General features: G+C 35.6%; 7 protein-coding genes and 2 pseudogenes across 10 annotated transcripts; 4 read left to right on the forward strand and 5 right to left on the reverse strand.

Annotated features, from left to right (window-relative positions):
- The first annotated feature begins 1,395 nt into the window (after window positions 1-1,395).
- Window positions 1,396-2,329, forward strand: F57A10.4 (Sensor histidine kinase). Its single transcript, NM_074528.6, has 5 exons — window positions 1,396-1,555; window positions 1,599-1,710; window positions 1,754-1,892; window positions 1,942-2,035; window positions 2,084-2,329. The coding sequence occupies exons 1-5, from the start codon at window positions 1,398-1,400 to the stop codon at window positions 2,199-2,201; spliced, it is 621 nt and encodes a 206-aa protein (NP_506929.1). The 5' UTR covers window positions 1,396-1,397; the 3' UTR covers window positions 2,202-2,329.
- nhr-60 (Nuclear hormone receptor family member nhr-60) lies at window positions 2,226-5,199 on the reverse strand. The gene is made up of 7 exons (NM_074529.4): window positions 5,134-5,199; window positions 4,844-5,078; window positions 4,064-4,431; window positions 3,910-4,013; window positions 3,649-3,855; window positions 3,445-3,551; window positions 2,226-2,578 (listed from the first exon to the last, which is right to left on the reverse strand). The coding sequence occupies exons 1-7, from the start codon at window positions 5,182-5,184 to the stop codon at window positions 2,319-2,321; spliced, it is 1,332 nt and encodes a 443-aa protein (NP_506930.1). The 5' UTR covers window positions 5,185-5,199; the 3' UTR covers window positions 2,226-2,318.
- Window positions 5,200-6,863: 1,664 nt separating this feature from the next.
- Window positions 6,864-8,709, reverse strand: nhr-283 (Nuclear Hormone Receptor family; the record flags this gene model as incomplete). Of its 2 annotated transcripts, none has more annotated exons than NM_001383471.1 (3): window positions 8,534-8,709; window positions 7,498-8,173; window positions 6,864-7,145 (listed from the first exon to the last, which is right to left on the reverse strand). In NM_001383471.1, exons 1-3 carry the CDS (start codon window positions 8,597-8,599, stop codon window positions 6,904-6,906), a joined length of 984 nt encoding a protein of 327 aa, NP_001370879.1. In that variant the 5' UTR covers window positions 8,600-8,709. The 2 variants fall into 2 exon arrangements, with proteins under 2 accessions (NP_001370879.1, NP_001359669.1); NM_001373168.1 differs by having other exon boundaries at window positions 6,904-7,145; window positions 8,534-8,589.
- Window positions 8,710-9,675: 966 nt separating this feature from the next.
- nhr-285 (Nuclear receptor domain-containing protein) lies at window positions 9,676-11,186 on the reverse strand. Its single transcript, NM_001028989.5, has 3 exons — window positions 11,038-11,186; window positions 10,267-10,942; window positions 9,676-9,966 (listed from the first exon to the last, which is right to left on the reverse strand). Exons 1-3 carry the CDS (start codon window positions 11,101-11,103, stop codon window positions 9,728-9,730), a joined length of 981 nt encoding a protein of 326 aa, NP_001024160.1. The 5' UTR covers window positions 11,104-11,186; the 3' UTR covers window positions 9,676-9,727.
- Window positions 11,187-11,636: 450 nt separating this feature from the next.
- Window positions 11,637-13,205, forward strand: irld-52 (Receptor L-domain domain-containing protein). The gene is made up of 6 exons (NM_074530.5): window positions 11,637-11,762; window positions 11,823-12,118; window positions 12,198-12,326; window positions 12,371-12,740; window positions 12,790-13,002; window positions 13,052-13,205. Exons 1-6 carry the CDS (start codon window positions 11,651-11,653, stop codon window positions 13,135-13,137), a joined length of 1,206 nt encoding a protein of 401 aa, NP_506931.3. The 5' UTR covers window positions 11,637-11,650; the 3' UTR covers window positions 13,138-13,205.
- Window positions 13,206-13,343: 138 nt separating this feature from the next.
- Window positions 13,344-13,969, forward strand: T26E4.2 (ShKT domain-containing protein; the record flags this gene model as incomplete). Its single annotated transcript, NM_074531.2, has 2 exons — window positions 13,344-13,454; window positions 13,688-13,969. The coding sequence occupies exons 1-2, from the start codon at window positions 13,359-13,361 to the stop codon at window positions 13,967-13,969; spliced, it is 378 nt and encodes a 125-aa protein (NP_506932.1). The 5' UTR covers window positions 13,344-13,358.
- A 782-nt stretch (window positions 13,970-14,751) lies between these two features.
- T26E4.3 (L-Fucosyltransferase) lies at window positions 14,752-16,428 on the forward strand (the record flags this gene model as incomplete). Its single annotated transcript, NM_074532.3, has 12 exons — window positions 14,752-14,800; window positions 14,845-14,990; window positions 15,038-15,113; window positions 15,159-15,322; window positions 15,413-15,529; window positions 15,570-15,685; window positions 15,733-15,836; window positions 15,885-15,959; window positions 16,004-16,035; window positions 16,080-16,158; window positions 16,203-16,294; window positions 16,342-16,428. 12 exons carry the CDS (start codon window positions 14,752-14,754, stop codon window positions 16,426-16,428), a joined length of 1,137 nt encoding a protein of 378 aa, NP_506933.3.
- Window positions 16,429-16,886: 458 nt separating this feature from the next.
- On the reverse strand, window positions 16,887-18,555 carry srxa-17 (annotated as a pseudogene). Its single transcript has 5 exons — window positions 18,462-18,555; window positions 17,708-17,990; window positions 17,409-17,537; window positions 17,150-17,362; window positions 16,887-17,069 (listed from the first exon to the last, which is right to left on the reverse strand). Coding segments are annotated over exons 1-5 (902 nt in total).
- A 274-nt stretch (window positions 18,556-18,829) lies between these two features.
- On the reverse strand, window positions 18,830-20,792 carry T26E4.5 (annotated as a pseudogene). The gene is made up of 12 exons: window positions 20,732-20,792; window positions 20,533-20,687; window positions 20,416-20,485; window positions 20,206-20,367; window positions 20,036-20,152; window positions 19,805-19,920; window positions 19,655-19,758; window positions 19,532-19,606; window positions 19,398-19,483; window positions 19,275-19,353; window positions 19,137-19,228; window positions 18,830-18,919 (listed from the first exon to the last, which is right to left on the reverse strand). Coding segments are annotated over exons 1-12 (1,207 nt in total).
- Between the last annotated feature and the right edge of the window lie 784 nt (window positions 20,793-21,576).

Below are 21,576 nucleotides of genomic sequence, written 5' to 3' on the forward strand. Positions count from 1 at the left end.
AAACGATATGATTCCAGAATGTATTGTTAGTAAAATATTTTATGATATTTCAAAAAATGCTCCTGTTGCTCAGCTGAAGAAGACCAGCAGAGAGAGTGAACGTTGCGTATACACAGTATCTACCCAATTGTGGCATTTCATCTTTTTTATTGATATGTTTATAGGATTACATTAATATAACCTCTTTTACACACAATGTCATGCTTAATAGCCTCAGTTAGATCGCATGCGATTACGGGCCGCGTACGGACCAGTTGGACGGATGATAGACAAAATGGTTGCCCAGAGGAATTTTTTTTTCATGAAAATTGAGTTTTTGAAGTACCCACAATGCTATTTGGTCCATTGTAGCCAGTTGGCTAATTTTTTGCCGGATTCAAGGTTTAGTTTTAAAAAGTGCAGTTTTGCCGACGGGGACGGTTAATTTACGGACCATCTACGGACCGGCTACGGCCGAACTACGGATGATCACCAAAACGGAGGATAATACGAAACATTTTTTTCATGAAAATGGAGTTTTTGACGTGCCTACACTCTCCTTTGGCTAATTTGAGCACTTTTTCCGTGCTAGAACCTGAAATTTTCAAAAACAAAAATTTGATGCCCGGGACGGTTCATTTACGGTCCGTCTACGGGCCGGCGACGGACCGTCTACGGACCGGAAACGGCCCAACTACGGCTCAAGAGCCATCTCGGTCGGTAAATGTGGTTTTTGCTCTAAATAATGCATTTAACGACGTAAAAATGCTTGAATTAGCCAACTGGTATCATAGGTATTAAAAAATTCGTTTTCTTAAAATCCATTTTTTCCTCTTAATGGCCATTTTTTACATTCCCCGTAGTTTGCCCGTAATTGGTCCGTCCCGCTTTTCATATCCGTAGTTCGCCCGTTAATGGTCCGTTCCCGGTCCAAGATCCGTAAACGGACCGTACCCGCTTTGCCTGTGAGTGTGAAAAAAAGACATTGAAGCTTAATGTTCTGAAAATGCATATTAAAAGAAATATTTTTCCGGGAGCCATCAGACATTGAGGAACGAGAAACTCCAGAGAATTCAAATTTGTGGAAAAGTAGGCGGAGTCCATCTTTCAGGTTTATCAGTTCAACCAGTAATTACATGAAACAAGCACAAAAAAGAAGGTCTTCATTTTTTTTGTTGTAAATCTTAACATTCTGTTGTTTTTGAAAAATAATGTAAAGGAGCTCCACCCATTTTCTCACCAGCATGAAAGTTGGGAAAACAATTGTCACGTGACGTGTCTGATGCAGTCGCGCCCAACTGATAAAGTGTTCCGGCGCCAATGTTTTTTTTTTCAATTTAAATTTTAAAATTAATAATTTTTATCAATTTCCATTTTTTTAACGCATTTTTCATACGAAAAACAAAAAATTTTCAGACATGAGTTATCGGATACGCTTTTCCCTAATACCAGTTGGCGTTGCCCTGATTGCTGTACTTCTGAAGGCATCAGGATGGACTCTTTATCGAAAGAATATGGCGTTTGAACGAGTCGATAAGCAGATTCAAATGGATATTGAACGGCTTTTTCTAAATACGTAGGTTATAATAACATGAAACGTTTTAGAAATTGATTTTGAGATTGTCAAGGCTTGCGGATTTCAATATGGACTTGCCGGAAAAAATCACGATTCTAAAAATGGAAAACGAAGAGGGAAATACATTCAGCGAACCGTTTCTCGTCGGCAATTCGGTTAGAAGAATGCCTAAATAATATTTAAAATGGAAATTCTCAGTGGGAAGTTCGCGCCTATCATTATGCTGGTGAAGGACTTTCAAAATGGTGCTCAGGATTCGCTTCGAGGACTACTCGACAGTATTTTGATTACAAAAATCGGCGAATCGATGTGACGTTCGACTGCAACTCCAAAAATGGTTTTTTGCTAGTAGTATTAGTATTAAAATTATTTTAAAAATTTTCCAGTTTTTCCTCCTCTTCGAACAATCATCGGCGCCGTTCTAACTGGAATGTTCTTCATCGCGACGCTTTTGGTTTTCAGATTGTTTTCAGCAAGATTGTAGGATTTTTTTCAGAAAATATCTGTTAAAATGTTCATATTTTTCAGTCAAATTCGTAGTGGTGCTACCATGGATGCAAAAGAAACACCGATTTCCTTCGAAGAATCGTTTTTGGAAATAATCGAAAAATGGGATTCTGCAAATATCGATTCCGGTTTTGAATAACTCACATATGTACTTATTTGTGTGTGTAATTTTTATTGATTTTTGTTAACTAATATGTACATTTCCCATTTATTCACTTTTATTCTCACTAGTGAGAGAACTCGAATTATTAAATATTTACGAGTCCATTATATCTTCTATAACTCGCATTACAAGATCCTTTGGCAATTTCGCTACTTTCGGAGCCACGAGAAGTAGATGCAAATCCTTTTGCATTCTCTGCTGACGTTCGAGAACATCAATAATTTGAATTAATTGGGCGAAATGCGGGGGACCATCAGACCGGCTTCGGAGACAATAATTAAAAAGAGCATCTGCATATTTTACTCGCTCCAGTGAGATGATTTCCTGGGATTTGGCGGAGAGATCGGGGACGGCTGGAAAATTCCCTTTCCCCTTTAAATGTTGCGATTTCTGAAGCTCTACTACGGTACCAGGTACACGAGATAAAATATTCAAACGATTTTTAATTCGTTATTTTTTAATTTTCGTAAAAAAAGGTTTCTAAAAAAGGATCGATAAAATTGCGAACAAACAAGGAAATATTACAAAACCCTAAAATTGTGAGAATGCGTATTGCGCAACATATTTGACGCACAAAATATCTCGTAGCGAAAACTACAGAAATACTTTAGAAGACTTGTCGATTTACGGGCTCGATTTTTGAAAAGCAACAAATGGAGGCCCCACGAAAAGGGGAGCAGAACGAAAAGGGGATCTGCAAAAAGGGGATCTGCGAAAAGGGGAGATACGAAAAGGGGAGATACGAAAAGGGGAGCAACGAAAAGGGGAGCTGGCACTGTGCCAAACGCACAAAACGCAATTTTTCTCACGCAACGCACGTTGTTTTTTGAAATTTTCTTCTAGAAGATACGCTTAACAACACGCGATGCGTAACATCGGAGCATCGTTGTATCGTTTTCTTCGAGAAAAATAGCGTTTGGCACAGTGCCAGATCCCCTTTTCGTATCTCCCCTTTTTGCAGATCCCCTTTTCGTTCTGCTCCCCTTTTCGTGGGGCCTCAACAAATGAGTCGAGCCCGTAAATCGACAAAAGTGCTACAGTAGTCATCTAAAGTATTGCTGTAGTTTTCACTACGAAATATTTTGTGCGTCAAATATGTTGCGCAATACGCATTCTCAGAGTTTTATGTTCCCGTAATATAAAAAAATACTTTTTTGCAGCTTATCCCAAAAACCTTCGGTCGTGTCGAGACCGTATTATTGCATCGCAAAATAATTACCTGGATTACATAATACAATGGCTTTCAGTAACAAATATTCAATATTTTTAATTTGACAACGGATCAACGGTGCAACAGACATCACAGAAGCCGAATAATGGGTATCGCTGAAAATATTCAAGATTTTTTTTTCAGAATTAACTATTCGCTGCAAAAGTAATTGTACACTTCTCCTCGAGCAGTACGCGTAAAGCCAGGACTCACTTGAAAGTCATGGGTTCCGATCCGTCAGGCTCAATGATAACCTCTAAATTCCTTCTAATCGATGAGTACGAGATATGAAGGTTCGTACAAGCCAATGCCACGTGCCTAGTTAGAATCAGCTTGTCTCGAGAGCTGAGTCGATGAAAGAACATGAACGTTTTGGCGTATTCGACAGTTGTCAGTAAATTGTAGAAGAACCATTGTTTTCTGAACAATAGAACAAATTTCGTGTGAAAGTGGTGAATTTCCAGTTCAACTTACATGTTTTGACTGTGTTGTGAGTCTCTCGGTTTCCCTGGGGATGGTGGTTTCGGTAGTCTTGGCGGACCTAGCTGATCCCTTCGAAGAGGCCATCCGGGCATAGGCTGAAATTTGAACAGGATTGAAGAATATGCATAAATCATTTTCAACTTACCCCGAATCTATCGCCAAATCCGATCCTACACTCCGACTCCAGCAGGTACTCCAGCCCGCTGAACTCATTCCAATGCGGGTTATACGCGGATTTTCGAAATCTTTCAACTTTTGTCTCCAAGTAAACCAGCATGTCGGTTATGTTTTGCATTTTGCTTTCTATAGAATCGACTGGTTTTACAATTTGCATTTTATTAACAACAGCCGTCACTTGACAGTCATCATCCGGCTCTAGATCCTGCGCTCGTTTCACTAGTTTCTTAAAGTTTGACGACGACGCTGCTTTCTCATCAACTTCCATTGCAAGGGGGTTCATTCCGACAGATATGCATTTTTGATGGCGGCATGCACGGCATTTTAGAGGCACTTCTGAAAATGTAGATCAACTAAGTTTTTATAAGAGCTGGAAAGGACTTGGGTTCGGTAATTAGACAAAATAGTATGTTTCGTACTTCAACCAGTATTGTTTTGCTAGTAGCTAATTTAACTGAACACGTGGTGTCCAAGTGTCTCATTTCGGCTTGATCTACGTAGATCTACAAAAAATGCGGGAGATGAGACGCAGAGTTCTCAACTGATTTCGTATGGTTAAGTACGTGCTGACGTAACATATTTTTGAGCAAAAAAATTGTCGCATTTTTTGTAGATCAAACCGTGATGGGACAGTCTGGCACCGTTGGGCCATAAGCTAGACATGTATCAAAAGTTTCGAAAGATTCGTATGGACATTCCGTATTTTCTAAAAAGGTTTTTGGAAAATCGGCACAGCTCTATTCCTTACTTCGTTTTGTTAAATCAAAACAATCTCCTTTTGCTTTACATTCGAAACTCCGATCTGACACGCACATTCTTCGGAAAAACGTCTTGCATCCATTGCACGATGCCACGTCATAGTGATGACCATTTGCTGAGTTTCCACAAATCAGGCATTCAGTTGGGCGTTGGGGTTTTGTTGATTTTACAGCAGTAGGCGACGGCTCGTCTTCAGGTTCGTCAGCAGAGAAAGTTGAAAGAATCTAAATGTTAGTTTTTTTATTGTCAAAAATATTGGTCTAAAATGAAACAACTTACGCTTGGAAGATCTAGGGAATCTTGGCTTATTGAAGAACTGGATTGAATCATATGGACCTACAAATTCTGGAATTAGATTATTTGGAATAATAGTTATCCTGACAGAAACAAAACAAGTAAGTCACCAGAAATATAGATCAGTGCAAAAATTAGAGAAAATTCTACCTCCAAAAATCCCAAGAACAATTAAAACTTAGCAAACAACTGCTTTCCTGCTTTTGAAAAAAAGAGCCTTGAAATTAGCAGAACATGCAATGGAAAATATTAAATCAAAATAACAAATGAGTCTCGCCAAAATTCATATAAAAAGTTGCATTGTTTCAATGAGGTGTTTATTCAATTTGTGATTGCACACGCCTGACCTTGAAAAGATGGATATCTAGTATGTTTTCGATCAGAGACCGTGTCTAAAAAGTCCTTGTTACGCAGGGGTGGGATAACATCTAGTACTATCGAATTGCGAACGAAGGACACAAGAAAAAAGTAGGTGTAAATGTATCAAGAATTTTCAAAACATTTAGGATTCTGTTTAAATAAAACGTTTTTTGGACTCTTACTTATTGAAATTTTAGTCTTAAACTGTTAAAAAAAATTTTATAACGGGGTATCAGAAATGTGAGCAAAAAGTGATGTCAATTTTCCTAAAGGGATTGGAATTTTAAGCAGGATGCATGAAAAAATTTGTGTGAAAATTTGTGCAAATAATATTCATTCGCATTATATATTTTGTTCATTTTTTGATCAGTTACCCTAGCAAAAAACTTTAAAATTCCAAAAAAAAACATATGTATGTATTTAATATAAAGTCTCATAGAAACATAGCTCTATTATGCTTTAAAAATTAAAAATTAAATCAAAAACATGCAAAAAACCATTGAACCAACGTGCACTTCACTAAAACAATGAAAAAAAAACTGAAAAAGTTGAACCCTCCGATTCCACGTGGGTGTCTGCAGCCGTCTTCGCGTAGTCAGGGAAGTACACAGCAGGGGGAAGAGAAGCAGACAGTGAAAGAACAGGTGTACCTACAAGGAATTCGCAAACATTACATACAAAACGGAAAGGGGGTCAATTGGAAATGGACTGGTGTTGATCAGGGATGAATAATATCGAAATAAATGGCAATTGAACGTCAAATTCGCATCGGTTTTAGTCAATCTCAAATTGAGCACTAAAAGGTATGACTGAAAATCCACTGTTTCTACTTGAACTCAGCGGATGTGAAAACATTATAAAGTTAGTTTACAAATTCTGAAAGAGCACAAAATTTACAACAAAATGGCTACGGGGATTTTTGAAAAAGTTAGTTTGAAGCCAGATTTTAATTTTTAAAAATTGAAAAATCTACTAATTTTACATATAAAGGGTCGGTTTTAGTCAATCTCAAATTGTGCACTAAAAGGCTGCAATGCTTCAAAATGTCGTGGCTCAATGAGGTTTTAAGCATCCGACACAACTCGAGGATCGTGATTAGCATGTTGGGTTCATCGCCAACCTCGATTTGTGTCCGCTGCTGATCACCTCGGTCTGCCTGCCTGCATGCCGGCCCTCTCTCCGTCCACCAGCCTATCTGAATCCCAGTATCAACCTACATAGAGCACAAACCAGAGTAAAGAGCACATTCCTACAAGAATTCGGAAATTACATTTTTTTTGTTTTCCAAACCAAATATTTATAATTTTTTTTTCTGATTCTGAGCAAAGATCTCGAAGAATACTTTGTGTGCATCATGTGATAAACAATCATTTATTCTGTCAAAAAACAGGATGCCTATCGGAAAATAAAGATCTTCTTCAGTGCAGAAGGTGGCCCACGGATTGAGTTAAGAATGAACAGGTACGATATATCTTGACGAGTTTTAGTGACAACTTGAAGCACTGATAGTAGATCTGTGAATCTGGTCGGTCCCGTTTGTTGATAGGTCAATAGGCAGTATTGGAGAAGGGCTGAGGTGTAGATCTTCTGATACGTGGACAGTATGCCTCGGCCACTTTCTGATATCCCAGGAAGGCCTGAAAAATTCATAACATTGCAAAAAAAAAACAGTGACAACATCGCATACAATAGTTTTGTAATTATGTTCATGGGCATCGTTCAGAAAAATACATCACATGTACAAAAAATGTAAGTACGAAATTAACTGCCTACCTGCCTACGATGCTCCCACCTACTTCTGCTACTGGCTCCCGTGCGGCCAGAACACACGTGAACTTTCAACAGAAGATTCAAATTCTACATCTAATTCTACATGTACTCAAACATATGAGCTTTGAAGAAATGCAAAAAAAGGTACTAGGCAGACATACAGGCCGGGATGTAGGCACGTAGGTACGTAGGCGTATCAAACAAAACTACCAAACTCACCAGGATTGCAGAAAAATACTGCAGACAGCAACAGGAACTCCTCTTTTGTCACTTTCAACTCATTAACTCTTGCCGCTAATCGACACCTGATACCATTTAAAAACTTCTGCTCCAACCCTGGAACTTCTGCTCTAATCACCTCCGTTCCATCAGGAAAAGTTATGACTCCTTCTCCTTTTTCACAAGCTCTCATTGAATCCGTAAAAATTGACATATCGAAAAATGAGTATTTGAGAAGAAAATGCCGATCCGAGGCGTTTAGCATATTGACATGATTGAATTTTTTGAGGTAGTTTAACGAAGTGAGCCCAGTGATGAAAATCCATTCTCCGAGATTCATCGGAAAGTCGTCGGGCTTTTTTGTGAAATTTAACGGAGTATTGTGCTCGGCGATCTCTGCAACAGTCGGATCTCCATCATACCGGCAATTCATCAATTGATACTTTCGGAGCTCGTCTTGATGAGCCAAATTGAATATGAACGCTGACAGCGAGTCATTGTTCTTGAGCTCCAATAGATTCTCAGTTGGTGTGTAGGACATTCCGGCTTGAATGCATTTTTGGAATCGGCAATAGCGACATTTTTTTATGCATTCGCCTTTTTGACGGCAGGTATCGATATTCTTTACGAACAGAGCTCGTCGGAAAAACATCTTGCAGGCTCCGCAACACAACACCTGAAAGTTTAAAAATTATGAAAAATATATAGAGATACATATGTGACCTTTTTGAAATTATTTTAAGACGATTTAAAACTTGAAACTATTTTTTGGTTTTCACATGAAACTGACAACTTAAAAAAGTTTTGATGATTCAGATTTTTTTTTCAAAAAATTCATTCAAGAAAAATTTAGGTGCTTAAAAATTGATGGAACATTGCTCTGAAAAAAACGGAAAATTGACATTACAAAATTTAAACTTTTTATGATAGTCTTTTCGAAATAGACACTCAATTTTTTGGCATTTTTGGAACCCAAATATGGTTAATTTTTTTAAAATCCCAGCTCAAAAAATTCCAGCATATTTTCCAAACTTACCCCATAGCTGAAGCCGGAACTCTCTCTCACATTACAAATTGAGCACATTGACTCTTCTGAAGACATTTCACCTTAATATTAATGGAGAAGCCGACCACAAAACAGAATAAAATAAAAGAAGTAAATGAATATGTCTAGTGATTTCTGTTTTGCTCTGTGAGCTCGCACTCGTTCATTAGTAACAGGGTATCTATATATGACGGCAGCCCAAAATTTGAGGGTGCTTATGATTTTTGGTGGAACAAAAGAGATAGAGAAATAGAGCAGACATCTAGCACCTGGACTCTGGACTCTGATATGTGATAAATTGAAAAAAAAAGGCGCGAAAAAGTGATTTTTTGAATCTTTTGGCCTGGGATTAACTTGAGAGCAAAAATTGAATGAAAATGAATTTTGATTGTAAATATGTTGAGTAAATGGAAAATTTGTTTTGTAAAAAAAGTTTGGCGCAAAATAAAAATCGAAAAGAACATCATTTTTACATTTTTTTTGCGGAGTATAAAAAAAAAATCATAGAAATATACAACGAAACAATTTCAGATAAATTTTTTCGAGATAACCTATTCAAAACATGAGCTTTCAAATGAAACATGTTTCGTTTTGAAATCTATTTGAAATTCCTCTTATCATAAGCTTGCGATTTACGTCAGATAATCTCCACGATTTTCTCCAAAAAAAACTTCTTTTTTTTTAAAGAAAGCTCTTCAGCTCGAAAGTCTAATCTAGTGATCTAACAAAACGGAAAATAACCAAAAGTTGAAAAATTTCAATGCCAAATAGAGAAAACTAGACGTGGAAAAATGTTGCACCTGCTATTAAATTGATGAAAGCATGTAAAAGCTTTTATCCAGTGAAGTGAAAAAAACCTGAGAATAAATTATTCAGCTTTGAATTCTTAGGACTTATGTGATTGGTTCCCTTTAAAAAAAATTAATTTGTTGTTTTTTGAACTGAATATTTTAGTAAGAATTTGAAAAAGAAGTTTTTAAATTAAAAAAAAAACAGTTAGAAATTTTCTTTCTGTTTTTGAGAAATTCAAGTTTATACCAATATTTTTTTTGTAATTTTTTCAGAGATAGTTAATAGTGTTTGCGTTCAATTCATTTTTTAATAAATCTCCACATTAAAAAATTGCATAAAAATGTAAGAAAAAATTTTTAATCAGATAATTTCAGAAAAAGTAAAAAATGAAAGTCAACAATTGTAGAGCTTCTTCTTCGTAACCGCAAATCCACAAATTGACAGAAAAGTCGAAAGATACGATAAATCTTGACGCATTTTGATAATAACTTGAAACACTGCTAGTAGATCTGTGAATCTAGTAGGTCCTGCCTTTTGGTACGTCACCAGGCAATACTGAAGAAGTGCAGAGCTGTAGATCTTCTGATATGTGGACAGTATATCACAGCCACTTTTTGATATTCCGGGAAAACCTGAAAATCGAGACTCAATTTCAAATAAGAGTAGCTCAAAAATACACGGGTTCTGGATTGCCACCATCATCTATTTTGATATTTCAGATTAGACTGAATAGGTTATTTCGGTTCGTCCATGGGCGTCGTTGAATTACTGCGCGTCGCGTGTTGCGTAGCGACTCGGTTCTTTTCCAGAAAAGTTTAATTAACAAATTGTTGCAAATTGGTCACCCACGCTAATTTAACCATCAACAAAACTTAGGTAATATTTTTAACAAAATTGTTTGATTATCTATAATTTAGGAGTTGCAAACTCACCAGGATTGCAGAAAAACACCGCAGAAAGCAACAGGAACTCCTCTTTTGTCATTTTCAAATCATTAACTCTTGCCGCTAATCGACACCTGATACCATTTAAAAAGCTCATTTCCAATCCAGGAACTGCTTCACTAATTATATCGGACCCGTCTGGAAACGTTATGCTTTCTTCCTTTCTTTCACAAGCTCTCATTGAATCCGTAAAAATTGAAATTTCGTAAAATGAATATTTAAGAAGAAAATGCCGATCCGAGGCGTTTAGCATATTGACATGATTGAACTTTTTGAGGTAGTTTAACGAAGTGAGCCCAGTGATGAAAATCCATTCTCCGAGGTTCATCGGAAATCCGTCGGGTCTTTTTGTGAATTTTATCGGAGCATTTTGTTCGGCAATCTCTGCAATAGTCGGATCTCCATCGTACCAGCAATTCACCAATTGATACTTCCGAAGCTCTTCTTGATGAGCCAAGTTGAATAAGAACGCAGATAACTGGTCATTATTTGTTGGCTCCAACGTATTTTTGGTGGGCGTGAAAACCATTCCGGCTTGAATGCATTTTTGGAAGCGGCAGGAACGACATTTTCTGATACACTCACCGAGTCGATGGCACGAGTTGATGTTCTTTACGAAGAGTGTACGTCGGAAGAACATTTTGCAAGCATCACAACACAACACCTGGAAATGTTCATTAATGTCGGCTGAAGTTTTCTGCATGTGTCAAGGTTATGAAAAACTCTTTTTTTAGCGGCTGACATTCTATTTAATCTTACCCCATAGTTGAAGCCAGTCGTTTCACGAGCATTGCAAATAGAGCACGTTGGAGCTCCTGCAGACATTTTAAGACGAAAAGTCAAATCACAATTTGAAATAAGGGGAAATATTAGATCTTTAATTAATAAAAATGTATCGGACGCCAGCCAAAATATGCGCGTAAATATGATGCATCAATAGACAGCGAGCTCAAAAATTCATCTTACACTTTTTTGGTGAGCGCAGAGTTTACTTGTGCGTAAAAATTGCAGTTTGTTGACTAATTGTAACGTTTCTAAGAGTGAGACTAGACATATGCTACCAATTTCGTTCGATAAAACTGATATGAATAATAAACACGTTTAAAAAATGTGAGGTAATTTCAATTAGTTAGTAAATTAATTCAAGTGAAGAAAGATAAGTTCAAATAATGATATGTATATTGAAAAAAAGTTCTGATGAATCTTTATCGGACAAATGGGTGACATGCATACTTCCAGCTGGGTTAATTCAGTTTATTCTCACTCTTAGTTTTTTACTTTCTAAAAAGAGAGCATTTTTCACCTGCTGATTTTATCAACACAAGATTTTCAGGAGACTTCAGTCTTTACCTTCTGTAAGTTAACTCACAAAATGAAAACGAAAGCTTTCATTTTCTTATGTTCAATTTCAGTTATTCCCTGCGATTTACCAAACGAAATAAAGGAGGAAGAAGATACTGAAATATTTCTGAACAAAAGATGCGGTAAGTTTTCTAACTTTGTCGGTCGGACCATAATACAAATATTTTTTTCTCAAACCTCAGATCCTCCATGTATTTTCTCCGAATACTACCTCACCCTTGAAACGGTTGACGGGTTCCCAAAAAACTGCACAACAGTTTGTTCAGATCTACGGATTGATAAAAAATGTGATTTGACGGAAAATCAGCTAGCGGCAACGTTCAAAAATATGAAAAATCTCATTGGAAGCCTACTTATTGAGGAGACAAAATACAAGAGTGGAACATTTCTTACTGGACTGGAAACGGTGGAGTGTGGCTCGTCTGATAGAGTTCAAAAAGATATCAATGGTTTTGATAAAAGTTTTGAGAAAATACCGGTGAGCATTTATCAATCTTCGGTAGCTCCGAGTTTTCAAAATGTTTTTGTATTAATTTTTTGTAAGTGCTCATTTCCAGCAATTTGAATGGGATATTAACTACGAAATGTTGGAACTAGGATTAACTAACTTGACTAGAATTTCATGTGGCTTTAACAAAATCACAACCAATGTGAACTTAACCCGGTTGAACATACCAAACTTGAAGGTACCTCGTATTTTTAAGGAACAGCTAAACGAAAGCAACTTCAGAGCATCAGTTATCCATCGGGAAACGGAAAGAAAATGTATGTTATATTGGATGGAGTAGGCTACAACTTTTGCATTACTAGCGGCGAATTATTGTCATTTATTAAAACTAGTGAGCTGCAAATCGATATGAGCAAAGTAAAATATTGTGAGCCGCCAAGTACTGTGGAAACTGGAAAAATTTGTAATTCAACGTCAATAACTGACGGATGTACTCAAATATTTGGAAGCTTGGTGATAGGACCTGAAAACGAGCATTTGGTACACCAACTAAATACTGTAGAAGTGATATTCGGAGGTCTGGTTGTCAATAACACTAATCTGACAAATATCGATTTTCTGGAAAGTCTCAAATATATTTATCATCTTGATGGTGGGTTCAACAAAAGAAGAATAATAATTTCAAATTTTTCGAATTTCAGACAAATCCGCTGTAATCCAAATCGAGAATAACCCCAACTTGTCCAACTTCTCATTTCCCAGTCTCGTCGTTGCACAGACTTTGGCAAATACCAAAATTTTATTTAGTAATAATAATGAAATACGCACATCGGATTCCACGTATTGCGATCGCCTTAAGAACATGCTCAATATTACAGATCCGAGGCAAATATTTTTTGATGGGAAATATTGTGGTCTGCAGTTCAATTTAGAAAAAAAAAATTTAATTTAACTTATTTTCAGACAACCTTCTAGCGAAATCTGGAAAATCATTGGCTTTTCAATTGTGGATTTTTGGAATTATGATTACCATATACTATGTATACTAGACTACAATAAAGCTATCATTCACTTTCGAAGAACCTTTTTCGAATTGATAAATGGATAGTTCAAAACTCTTTATGCTTTAACTTTTTCCTAGCTGTTCGTTCTTTCGGAAAGCAAATGGCATTTTCAGAGGCTCGAAGCACCTGAATAAACAAAACCATTCAAAATAAATAGTTCACTGGGATAAAACTCCTCTCAACTAGTTTTTATCAACTTTTTCCAAATGTTGTTCCTAGCTATATTCTGCTCAAACTTTATTCTTCAATTTTCTGCGGAAATATTGGGTGACTTTAGTTGCACCATACCAGCGTTTAATGGGGTTTGTTTTATAAGTTACAAATTCAAAATTAGTTCAATCACATTTTAAATACAGTCTTTTGTGAAAAACTATACATTTTCAAAATAATTTTTATTGAGAATTTCGGGGGCTTTTTTGATAAATATTATAAAAACCACAATTTTCGATTTCCTAGAGAAAAAAATCAAATAAAAATTAGTAAAGCCCCGTCACGCCTCGTGAAAAATTTGTACTCTAAAATCCCAAATTTCCAGAGCGTCTACTCACAAACTGCAGTGAATTGCAACAATTCCTACTCGGATATCGCATGCCAACAACTATACCCTCCAGCCTACGCATACTCAATTTCGAGTAAATACCCAAAAGCCGGCGGAACAGGAGGACGCCCCTTAGGATGTTACAGTAGTTCTGGAAGGCCAACTGGACCAATTGATGAGATTATGAAACTTAAAGCTAGCATAAGCTGCCCAAAGACTTGTGGATATTGCTGCCTGGTTTCGCCAAAACTTTTTGAAAATAAATTTCGAATGCGATAATAAATATATTTTTATCGAAGATTATTGAAAACGAAAGATCTATTCAAATCACCCTTATAGCCTTCAGTATACCCGTCAGAAATTGCACCTGCCCGAAGTGCACACAAGAGGTCTACAGGAATCGATGTAAAATGGAAAATGAAAGTATTACGCTTGTGCCAAGTTTAAGGGTTTAATGGGTTATCCCCTTCGCTCCACTTTAAATTTCGGGAACTGATTCCACCTAGCCGGAAACTAGGGCTGATATTTAGGATGTCCTCGGTCGTCCTCTTCATTTTTTGAGGGCTTATTATGGCGTCCTTCTAAAAGAAAACTATAGACTCAAATTAGAATCTAGATAATATTGTCCAAAATAATCAATTTTCGTTATTAAAGGTAATGTATCAAGTTTGAGGGCTTCGGTATAAAAATTGAGAGGATGTGCTATTAAAAAGCCCTACAGGAAACTGAAGCCCCGAAGCTAAATTGTGAATTTCAACGTTACAATGAATATTCTAACACAACAGTCAACAATCAAGCATAGATATCAGAAATAAATGTATTATTATTTTTTTCATTTTCTGATTTAACTGAGCGTGCTGTAAAAAATTACGCATGCAGGTAAACGCATGCAGGCGTAAGCTGCTTCGTAGGTTCTTTTTGCGTACTTGGAAATCAAACACAAAGCAGCAGACATTGTTCTATGCCTACGCTATCCAGCTAATTATACAAAAGGATAGAGCCACGTTTCGATACATTTTCGTACAATAGGACTCAATTTTTCTCTAATTTACCATTCTCATATGAACCTGTACAAACTTCACCATTTGATATGGTTTTGCGTAGTTTTTGGTCTGTTTTATTTTCCCAGATTTAGTTTTTCAATTTTTTTGCAGGAATTATTTGCAATATACTTGTTGTCTTGAAAATTTCACGAGACGCTAGAAACTTTAAATGCTTTCAAAAAATTCAAAAAGTTGTGGAAAAGCTATTGTTATTGCAGTTTGTGGAACCGATTTACGTATCAGAAGTAATTGAGAAGGTTGAAATTTTGTACTTGTATGTTAAATTCTATACATTTTTGTTCAGGAGAGCCCAGAAATTCCAGAAATTTATAACAAATCTCTTCAAACTATGCTGTTCTCATTTGTGACCGATGGAATTGGTAAATTTTGAAAGAGCCAGCAACAATATTTCAATTTAATTTCAGGAAACAAACTTTTCGAGGTGATTTCTCTGCTAGGAATTGCAAAAACTCTCAAAAGGCGACCTGTGATAAACGCGACCAATCCAGACTATATGCAAGTTTTGTATGCGGATATTCAACCACTTTTTCCTAAATTAGTGGAGCAATTCAGCCTTGAGTTGATTCCAGTAAGTTGACATTTCAACAAATTTATAAAATGTTTAATATTGATTCTTAAAATTTTTTAACTTCTAAAAATCTCAAAATCTTGCTTCCAGGACCACTTCATTACCCGCGAGAGAATCAGCTGGGGCAAATGCTGCATGTTCGATGATCCGAAGAAACTTCAATCCCTCAAAGATCAGTACCTCATTCTGGAAGGCCATTATTTTCAGGTCAGCAAATTTCAAGTAACACCGTCCAAAATTTTTTCAGAGCTACAAGTTTTTCCACCATTTACGTTCTCAAATCCGTGATTGGCTAGCTCCGAGTAAACGTATGGCACTGAAAGCAGCGGCAGTGATTCCTGAAAAATCTAAAAATGATTTCATGTTGGTAGTGATTCTATCGAATCTGAAATAAAAGTCGAAATTTTCAGAATCTGCACTCATATACATCGTGGAGAACCGCCATACAACAACCATCGGAAGCCTTCGGATCCTCGATTCACACGAGTAGCTACTGAATATCTAGTTGATATTTGTTGGTCGCAGCACCATTTTGCGGGTTGTACTAACCGATTTTTTTCAGATGAAAAGTCTCATTCAAGGATTTCTGTAGTAGTACTGGGTGATGATCTGAATTTTGTGAACGAAGTGTTTACACGTGAGTTGCCTAAGCCTGAGCCTAAGCCTAATACCATTTTGCAGAATCAATTAAATCCAACACATCAAGTTATACGGTAGGGGTAGCATTGGAAACGAATCTGAAAACTTGAATTTAAAGGTGATAACAGTGCCAATTCTGAAACCGGAAATCGATTTAGCAATAAGTCGAATATTTTGTGATGTCTTTCTGCTGACAGGTACATTTTCAGAAGTTATGCAAAAATGTTCAGATAAATTTCAGCACCAACGTCAACGTTCGGCTGGTGGCTGGCGTACTTGGCTAAAAAAGAAGCTGTAATTTATTATAGGGATATTGAAGATTCCAAAGATGAAGTGAGGTTTTAATTGAACATTTAAAATTAAAGATTTAAAATTTTCAGGTGCTCCGAGAGCTCGAGCCAGTAGATTACTACCCAAAGGAGTGGAGGACTTTGAAAACTGACAAGGATGGATCAATACGTTTGTAGCGCTCCTGGGGAACGCTCGTGATCACGAAAATACCTCCGAAGTGAAAAAAAAGAAGTACGTGTTTACAATAAATTTCTCCTCAAACATTTCATTATCACACAGAAAGAAACCAGATAGCAAAAAAAGAGCGAAGTACGAGGCTAGAGGACCTCCAGTTTTCGAAGATTTTCAAACATTTATCAAAGTTTCATAGTTCTATAAGTTTCCCTATTTTCTTTTCCATTTTCGTTTAAAATCATAAAAATAAAGATAATATGTATTTATTCTTTTTTTTTTTCTGTCTAGACTTTTTCATACGATGTATAAAATTAATTCTAGGAATATAATATAATAAAACTTGAATGTTTTTAAAACTACTTTGTTGATAAAATATAAGAAGTATACCTGTCTATCTGGTAATGTTATTTGATTTGACTATAATAAAATATATTAAAGTTTATTTAAAAAATTTAGTTGATTAAAAAACAGTCACAACACTTCCCGAAGTCATATTTGATTTTCTATTGGTAATTGTGCAAATTACAGTTTGCCGATTTGTGGGGTCTAGAACAAAATAAACGAGAAGATTGAAGCATGAACACCCGTACAGGTTGAAGAAGCTGAGGGCGGACTGAAGTTCATCGGACTGCTGGGAGATTGTCTGGAAAAATATGGCCTAAATCTAGTTCCGGTGCAAAAGGTTTTTTTCTTTCTTGTCATCAAAAATTTCAGAAACCTTACCGGCTTGAGCATTGTGTAAAACTTGTTATAAACATAGTTTGTGGTTAACAGAAGCGACACTGCTAACGAATTAATAACCATAGTCTTTTCACCACTTCTTCCAATCATTTGACTTTTTCGATTTCTGAATTTAATGCAAGCGAACACAATTAAATTCATGAAAACTGAGGCCCAAGGCATAAACATGTGTATGATATCGCTCATCGCAGAATTCTAAAAATTTCATCATTTTCGATATTTCTGTTAAAATTTGGCTCACAATTTTCATACGAAGTTGATGATTTTCCAGATTCTCACAAACAGCTGTAACTTGAAATTGGTCGAGATCCATTTTGAAATAACAGTCGTTCGGAAGAATTATGATCATTTGGCGGAAGAAAAGTATGATCTGAAAGTTACTTTAATCAAGACTTGACCCAAAAAGTGTAGGGCGCCTAAATCATGTGTCTATCACACTACGTGGTCAGTTCTGAGTTAGACCAATCAGCGATACAAGAAGGGCGTGGCCAAGGTAGCTGATTGGTTGGTAGTTTCTTTTATAGAATTTCAAAACCATACCCATCCAATAGCTAAATAAATTTTCAGCCTCTCTGTTGAGAACGCATTGCTTCCAATCGGCACCATCACTACCCATAGTCGATGAGTAGCCATCAAAAAGCCATGAAAAATTTTCCTTGATAAGCCATTTGGCTGAAAATCTCGACGATTTTCACAGCTGGAAATGAATAGAATGCTGGATTCTGCGGGAAGAAATATGGGAATTCCACGAGAATGTTTTGAGTGAGATTCATGAAAATTTCCGAGAGAATCATGTTGAACATGTATACCTTGGAGTACAATACTGAAAAAAATTTAGTTTAAATTTAAATTTCCCGCTGAAATGTTCTGAGTAAATATGAAAATTCAAACTAAAACTCCCCACTAGAATGTTAAAATTTTAGATTTTAATATTTGGCTCATTTTTCTGAAATACGAATATTCAGCTAAAATTAAAAAATTAAGTATTAAAAAAAATTAAAAATTAAATATACGTTTTTTGAAAATTATAATGTTTAAAGTTAAAAAAAAAGGAATAACTAATTTCATAAATTTTAAATTTCCTTCCAAACCTTTCAGAAATTATTGTAACTCTCGCCAAACTGTAAAAAATTTTATTTCATTTTCAAATTGTAAAAAATACTAAAATTCTTTATGAAATTAAAAAAAAAATTTTTTTCGGTAACCTTGAATTTCATCCCACTCTTTTTGAATTTTTATTTGTATTTAAAAATCCAAACTGTTTCAACACAAATAAATTTCTAAAAAAAATTACCTTTCTTTCTATATAGCATTATCAAAAGTGTAGAATTAAATAAATATGCAAAAATATGCATGAAAATTGCAAAAGCTGGACCTTGCCAAATCATAACGAATAAATGAAGTCGAGGGGACAAAATTTGCGTGTCGACTGACAGTGATTCAAATTTATCACCTCATTCCTCCCACCCAAAAAGAACTCAGTTTTTTGGAATAGAATGCAAATAGCAATTAGCGTTCTTTCTTAAATGATGGTGTAAAATTGGTAAGACGAAATAGCTAGGGTTCTTGGAAATTTGATTAAAAATACTACACCTTTTACAAAATTGAAATAAACAATTAAACCCGTGACAGAAAAATAGAAAAACAGAAGACTAGAGTTAATTAGAATTTGAAGATAGTCCCATTTGCACGAGTTCCAAGTTTTATCCATTCCGGTGGATAGAAATCTTTTGGATGCATGTGTTGTATTACCTAGAAAATCTGAGTTTTAATTTTCCTATTTTCTATGGTCCTGTTTTTTTTCGAATTTCTCAATTATTTGAAATATTCAAGCGGTCAAAAAAATTTTCAGCCAAAGTTAAACGTTAAACATCTTTTCATATTTTTGAACGGCCCTCGCTCGAATTTTTTTGGAAAGTAGGCCGTACGTAGACACAAAGGCCTAAGACAAACCTGAACTCATATTTACCTTCTCCTTTGTCTCTAGAATATCTCGATAATAGACAACTGCTGAACGGTTTGCCAAATATGATAACCACCATCCAAAAGTTGATGATGGTGCTGAAAAATATTCACTTTTTCAGAACTTTTTATTTTCAAAATTTACCTGTGATAAGCATAACGTCATAAAATTGTCTGGAAAATGCCAAATCATTTTCTGGGGTTGAATTTTGTGGAAGAATTACCTAATAAAATTCTTTTTTGCGGTACGTTAGAATGAAAACCCTACAGAATATTCAGGTGAGATTTTAGGAATTGTGTAGTTTGGTGGAGTTGGGGTGCGATCTTGTAGATGCGAAGAGTTGAAAATTCGATCTGGAAACGTTTTGTGGAATTTCAAACACCTAAAAGTTCTGTAAATACCTTCAAAAACTGCTTTTGCAAAATTCACATCATTCCCAAAAACGACCACAGTTGTACGATTGTGCAATTTTTGGTCTGAAAAAATATTTAAAATTGATACTTTTAAAATCCCAACTTTCTCACAATGTTTCACCAAAAACTCCGTAGCAGCACGTGTAAAACTTGGATCAGATGGTTTATGAACTCTGTCAGTCTGAAAATCTCCACGTCGAATGTGTGTGCATATTCTGAATAAAGTTTGTTGAAATAGAAGCAAAAGTTTCAGATATTAACATTAAATCTTGTTTAAGTTCTGATGGTAATATCTTTTCAGCAGCAAGTGTTGCCGGCCGGCTTGGTGCAAGCAATTCACGAATAACAGGCCGGAGCTGGTGAAAGTACTTGAAGCTCTGTAAAATTTTTGGATGTATTGTATTGTCAGCAGCTTAAAACAGCAGCCGACAAGTCAAAAATCCGCCAAAAGTCGGCTGCTGCAAACGTCGGCAAAGTAATAAGCAGTTTTACCTGAAAATAGTGTCCATCAAGAAACAAGTGCTGCTCTGATCGATTCAGCATTCTCTTCGGATCATCAAAAACGCAACACCTGCTCCAGTGCAATATGTGTCAGGAAACCGAACTAGCCTGCAAAATAAGATTTTTCAGAAAATTTCCTATGCCTATACAGCTTTACTCACCGGAATAATTTTCAAATGAAACTGCTCCACTAGTTTTGGAAATAGTGGTTGTATCCTTTTTTGCAAATTACGAATATTATTTGAATCTGTGGCATTGATCACTGGTGTTCTTTGTAGAGTGTTTGCGATTCCCAAAAGAGATATTATTTCGAATATTGTTTCCTGAAGATAAAGGGAACTTTGGCCCGGAACTTTGATTATAATTATTACCTAATCCGGCTTGTCGAAATGCATGAAGCCTCAGTTGCACAGTTTTATTACTGTTAGATTCAACAAAAACCTGAAAATCCAAATAGGAGAATTGTTTAAAAAATTAAAATTAAATACCTTCTCCTTCAACTCCGTCACTCGCCGCTTTTCGATAAAGCTCGTAAAATAATCTTCATCGATTACGCACTTTCTCTCTTGCAACTTTGGAAAGTCTTCCAAAACTTTAAAACCAATTGTCAGTTTTGTGAGTATGTAAATGTTAGCAAGAATCCCTGAAGATTACAAAAATAAGTCTAAAAAATTATAAAATCTTTACCTACGACCACGCACAATGCCATCATATTGTTAGTTGTAAATCTAATCATATTCAAAAACATTTTCCCCTGTATCCTGAAAATTGATTGAAAATTTTTGGGCGAATTTTTTTTTTGAGGGTTTAGGTTTTAGGTAACATATATAAAATCTGAGGTTAAGCTGACTTCTTATATGATTTTTACAAAAAGCATAACATAGTAGCTAGAGAACAGTATAATTGAATTGAATTAAATTAATTAATTAAATTTTAATTGTCATGAGTAATGAGTCAAAACTGGTGTACCCAAATCTGAAACATTGCGTTTTTAGACCAAAAATTGACCCAAAACTAACAAATTTCGTAATGAGACTTCTAGAAATAATCTCAATAAAAGTTATGGCAGTTCAGAGCTTTGAAAAAATGTCGTATTTTCAGCTGAAATCTTAAAATTTTGCAACTTGTCAGTGTTGCAGCGCATGAAACATACTTTTTATTTTGTCATCGCCCATCATTGTTGGCCGTTTATTACACATATATGCGTTGATTTAGGTACGTTTTCGGTACCCAAAATCGTATCATATTTGTGCACCCAGAAAAAAAATGCTTATGGTACCACAATGATCAAATATCATAATTTAAAAGTAAAAAAAAACTAAATTTACATGATTTTTTGAAAATTGAAAAAATCTCAAATTGCGTCAAATGTGAACATTTATATATTTTTATATATTTGATCTTGATGTCTATACAGAGAAAATATTGAAAAAAAAAGAGAATGTGCACTGATAAAATGGAAAGTCAATTCAAATACTAAAAACACATTCATTTGCACAGAGAATGCATACTACATATAAATATTATAGTGA

Source organism: Caenorhabditis elegans, chromosome V, assembly GCF_000002985.6.
Source record: "Caenorhabditis elegans chromosome V".
Classification (NCBI taxonomy): domain Eukaryota; kingdom Metazoa; phylum Nematoda; class Chromadorea; order Rhabditida; family Rhabditidae; genus Caenorhabditis; species Caenorhabditis elegans.

Bases quoted from the DNA above. Each gene is read 5' to 3' on its own strand.
- F57A10.4 (NM_074528.6), top strand. From the start codon at position 1,398: ATGAGTTATCGGATACGCTTTTCCCTAATACCAGTTGGCGTTGCCCTG. The intron at 1,556-1,598 runs GTAGGTTATAAT...ATTGATTTTGAG, and splicing joins GAACGGCTTTTTCTAAATAC to ATTGTCAAGGCTTGCGGATT. The intron at 1,893-1,941 runs GTTTTTTGCTAG...AAAATTTTCCAG, and splicing joins CGACTGCAACTCCAAAAATG to TTTTTCCTCCTCTTCGAACA.
- nhr-60 (NM_074529.4), bottom strand. From the start codon at position 5,184: ATGATTCAATCCAGTTCTTCAATAAGCCAAGATTCCCTAGATCTTCCA. The intron at 5,079-5,133 runs GTAAGTTGTTTC...ACTAACATTTAG, and splicing joins ATTCCCTAGATCTTCCAAGC to ATTCTTTCAACTTTCTCTGC. The intron at 2,579-3,444 runs GTAATTATTTTG...GGAATTTTCCAG, and splicing joins CATTGTATTATGTAATCCAG to CCGTCCCCGATCTCTCCGCC.
- nhr-285 (NM_001028989.5), bottom strand. From the start codon at position 11,103: ATGTCTGCAGGAGCTCCAACGTGCTCTATTTGCAATGCTCGTGAAACG. The intron at 10,943-11,037 runs GTAAGATTAAAT...GAACATTTCCAG, and splicing joins CGACTGGCTTCAACTATGGG to GTGTTGTGTTGTGATGCTTG. The intron at 9,967-10,266 runs GTGAGTTTGCAA...CTCGATTTTCAG, and splicing joins GGTGTTTTTCTGCAATCCTG to GTTTTCCCGGAATATCAAAA.
- irld-52 (NM_074530.5), top strand. From the start codon at position 11,651: ATGAAAACGAAAGCTTTCATTTTCTTATGTTCAATTTCAGTTATTCCC. The intron at 12,327-12,370 runs GTACCTCGTATT...AAGCAACTTCAG, and splicing joins TGAACATACCAAACTTGAAG to AGCATCAGTTATCCATCGGG. The intron at 12,741-12,789 runs GTGGGTTCAACA...TTCGAATTTCAG, and splicing joins ATATATTTATCATCTTGATG to ACAAATCCGCTGTAATCCAA.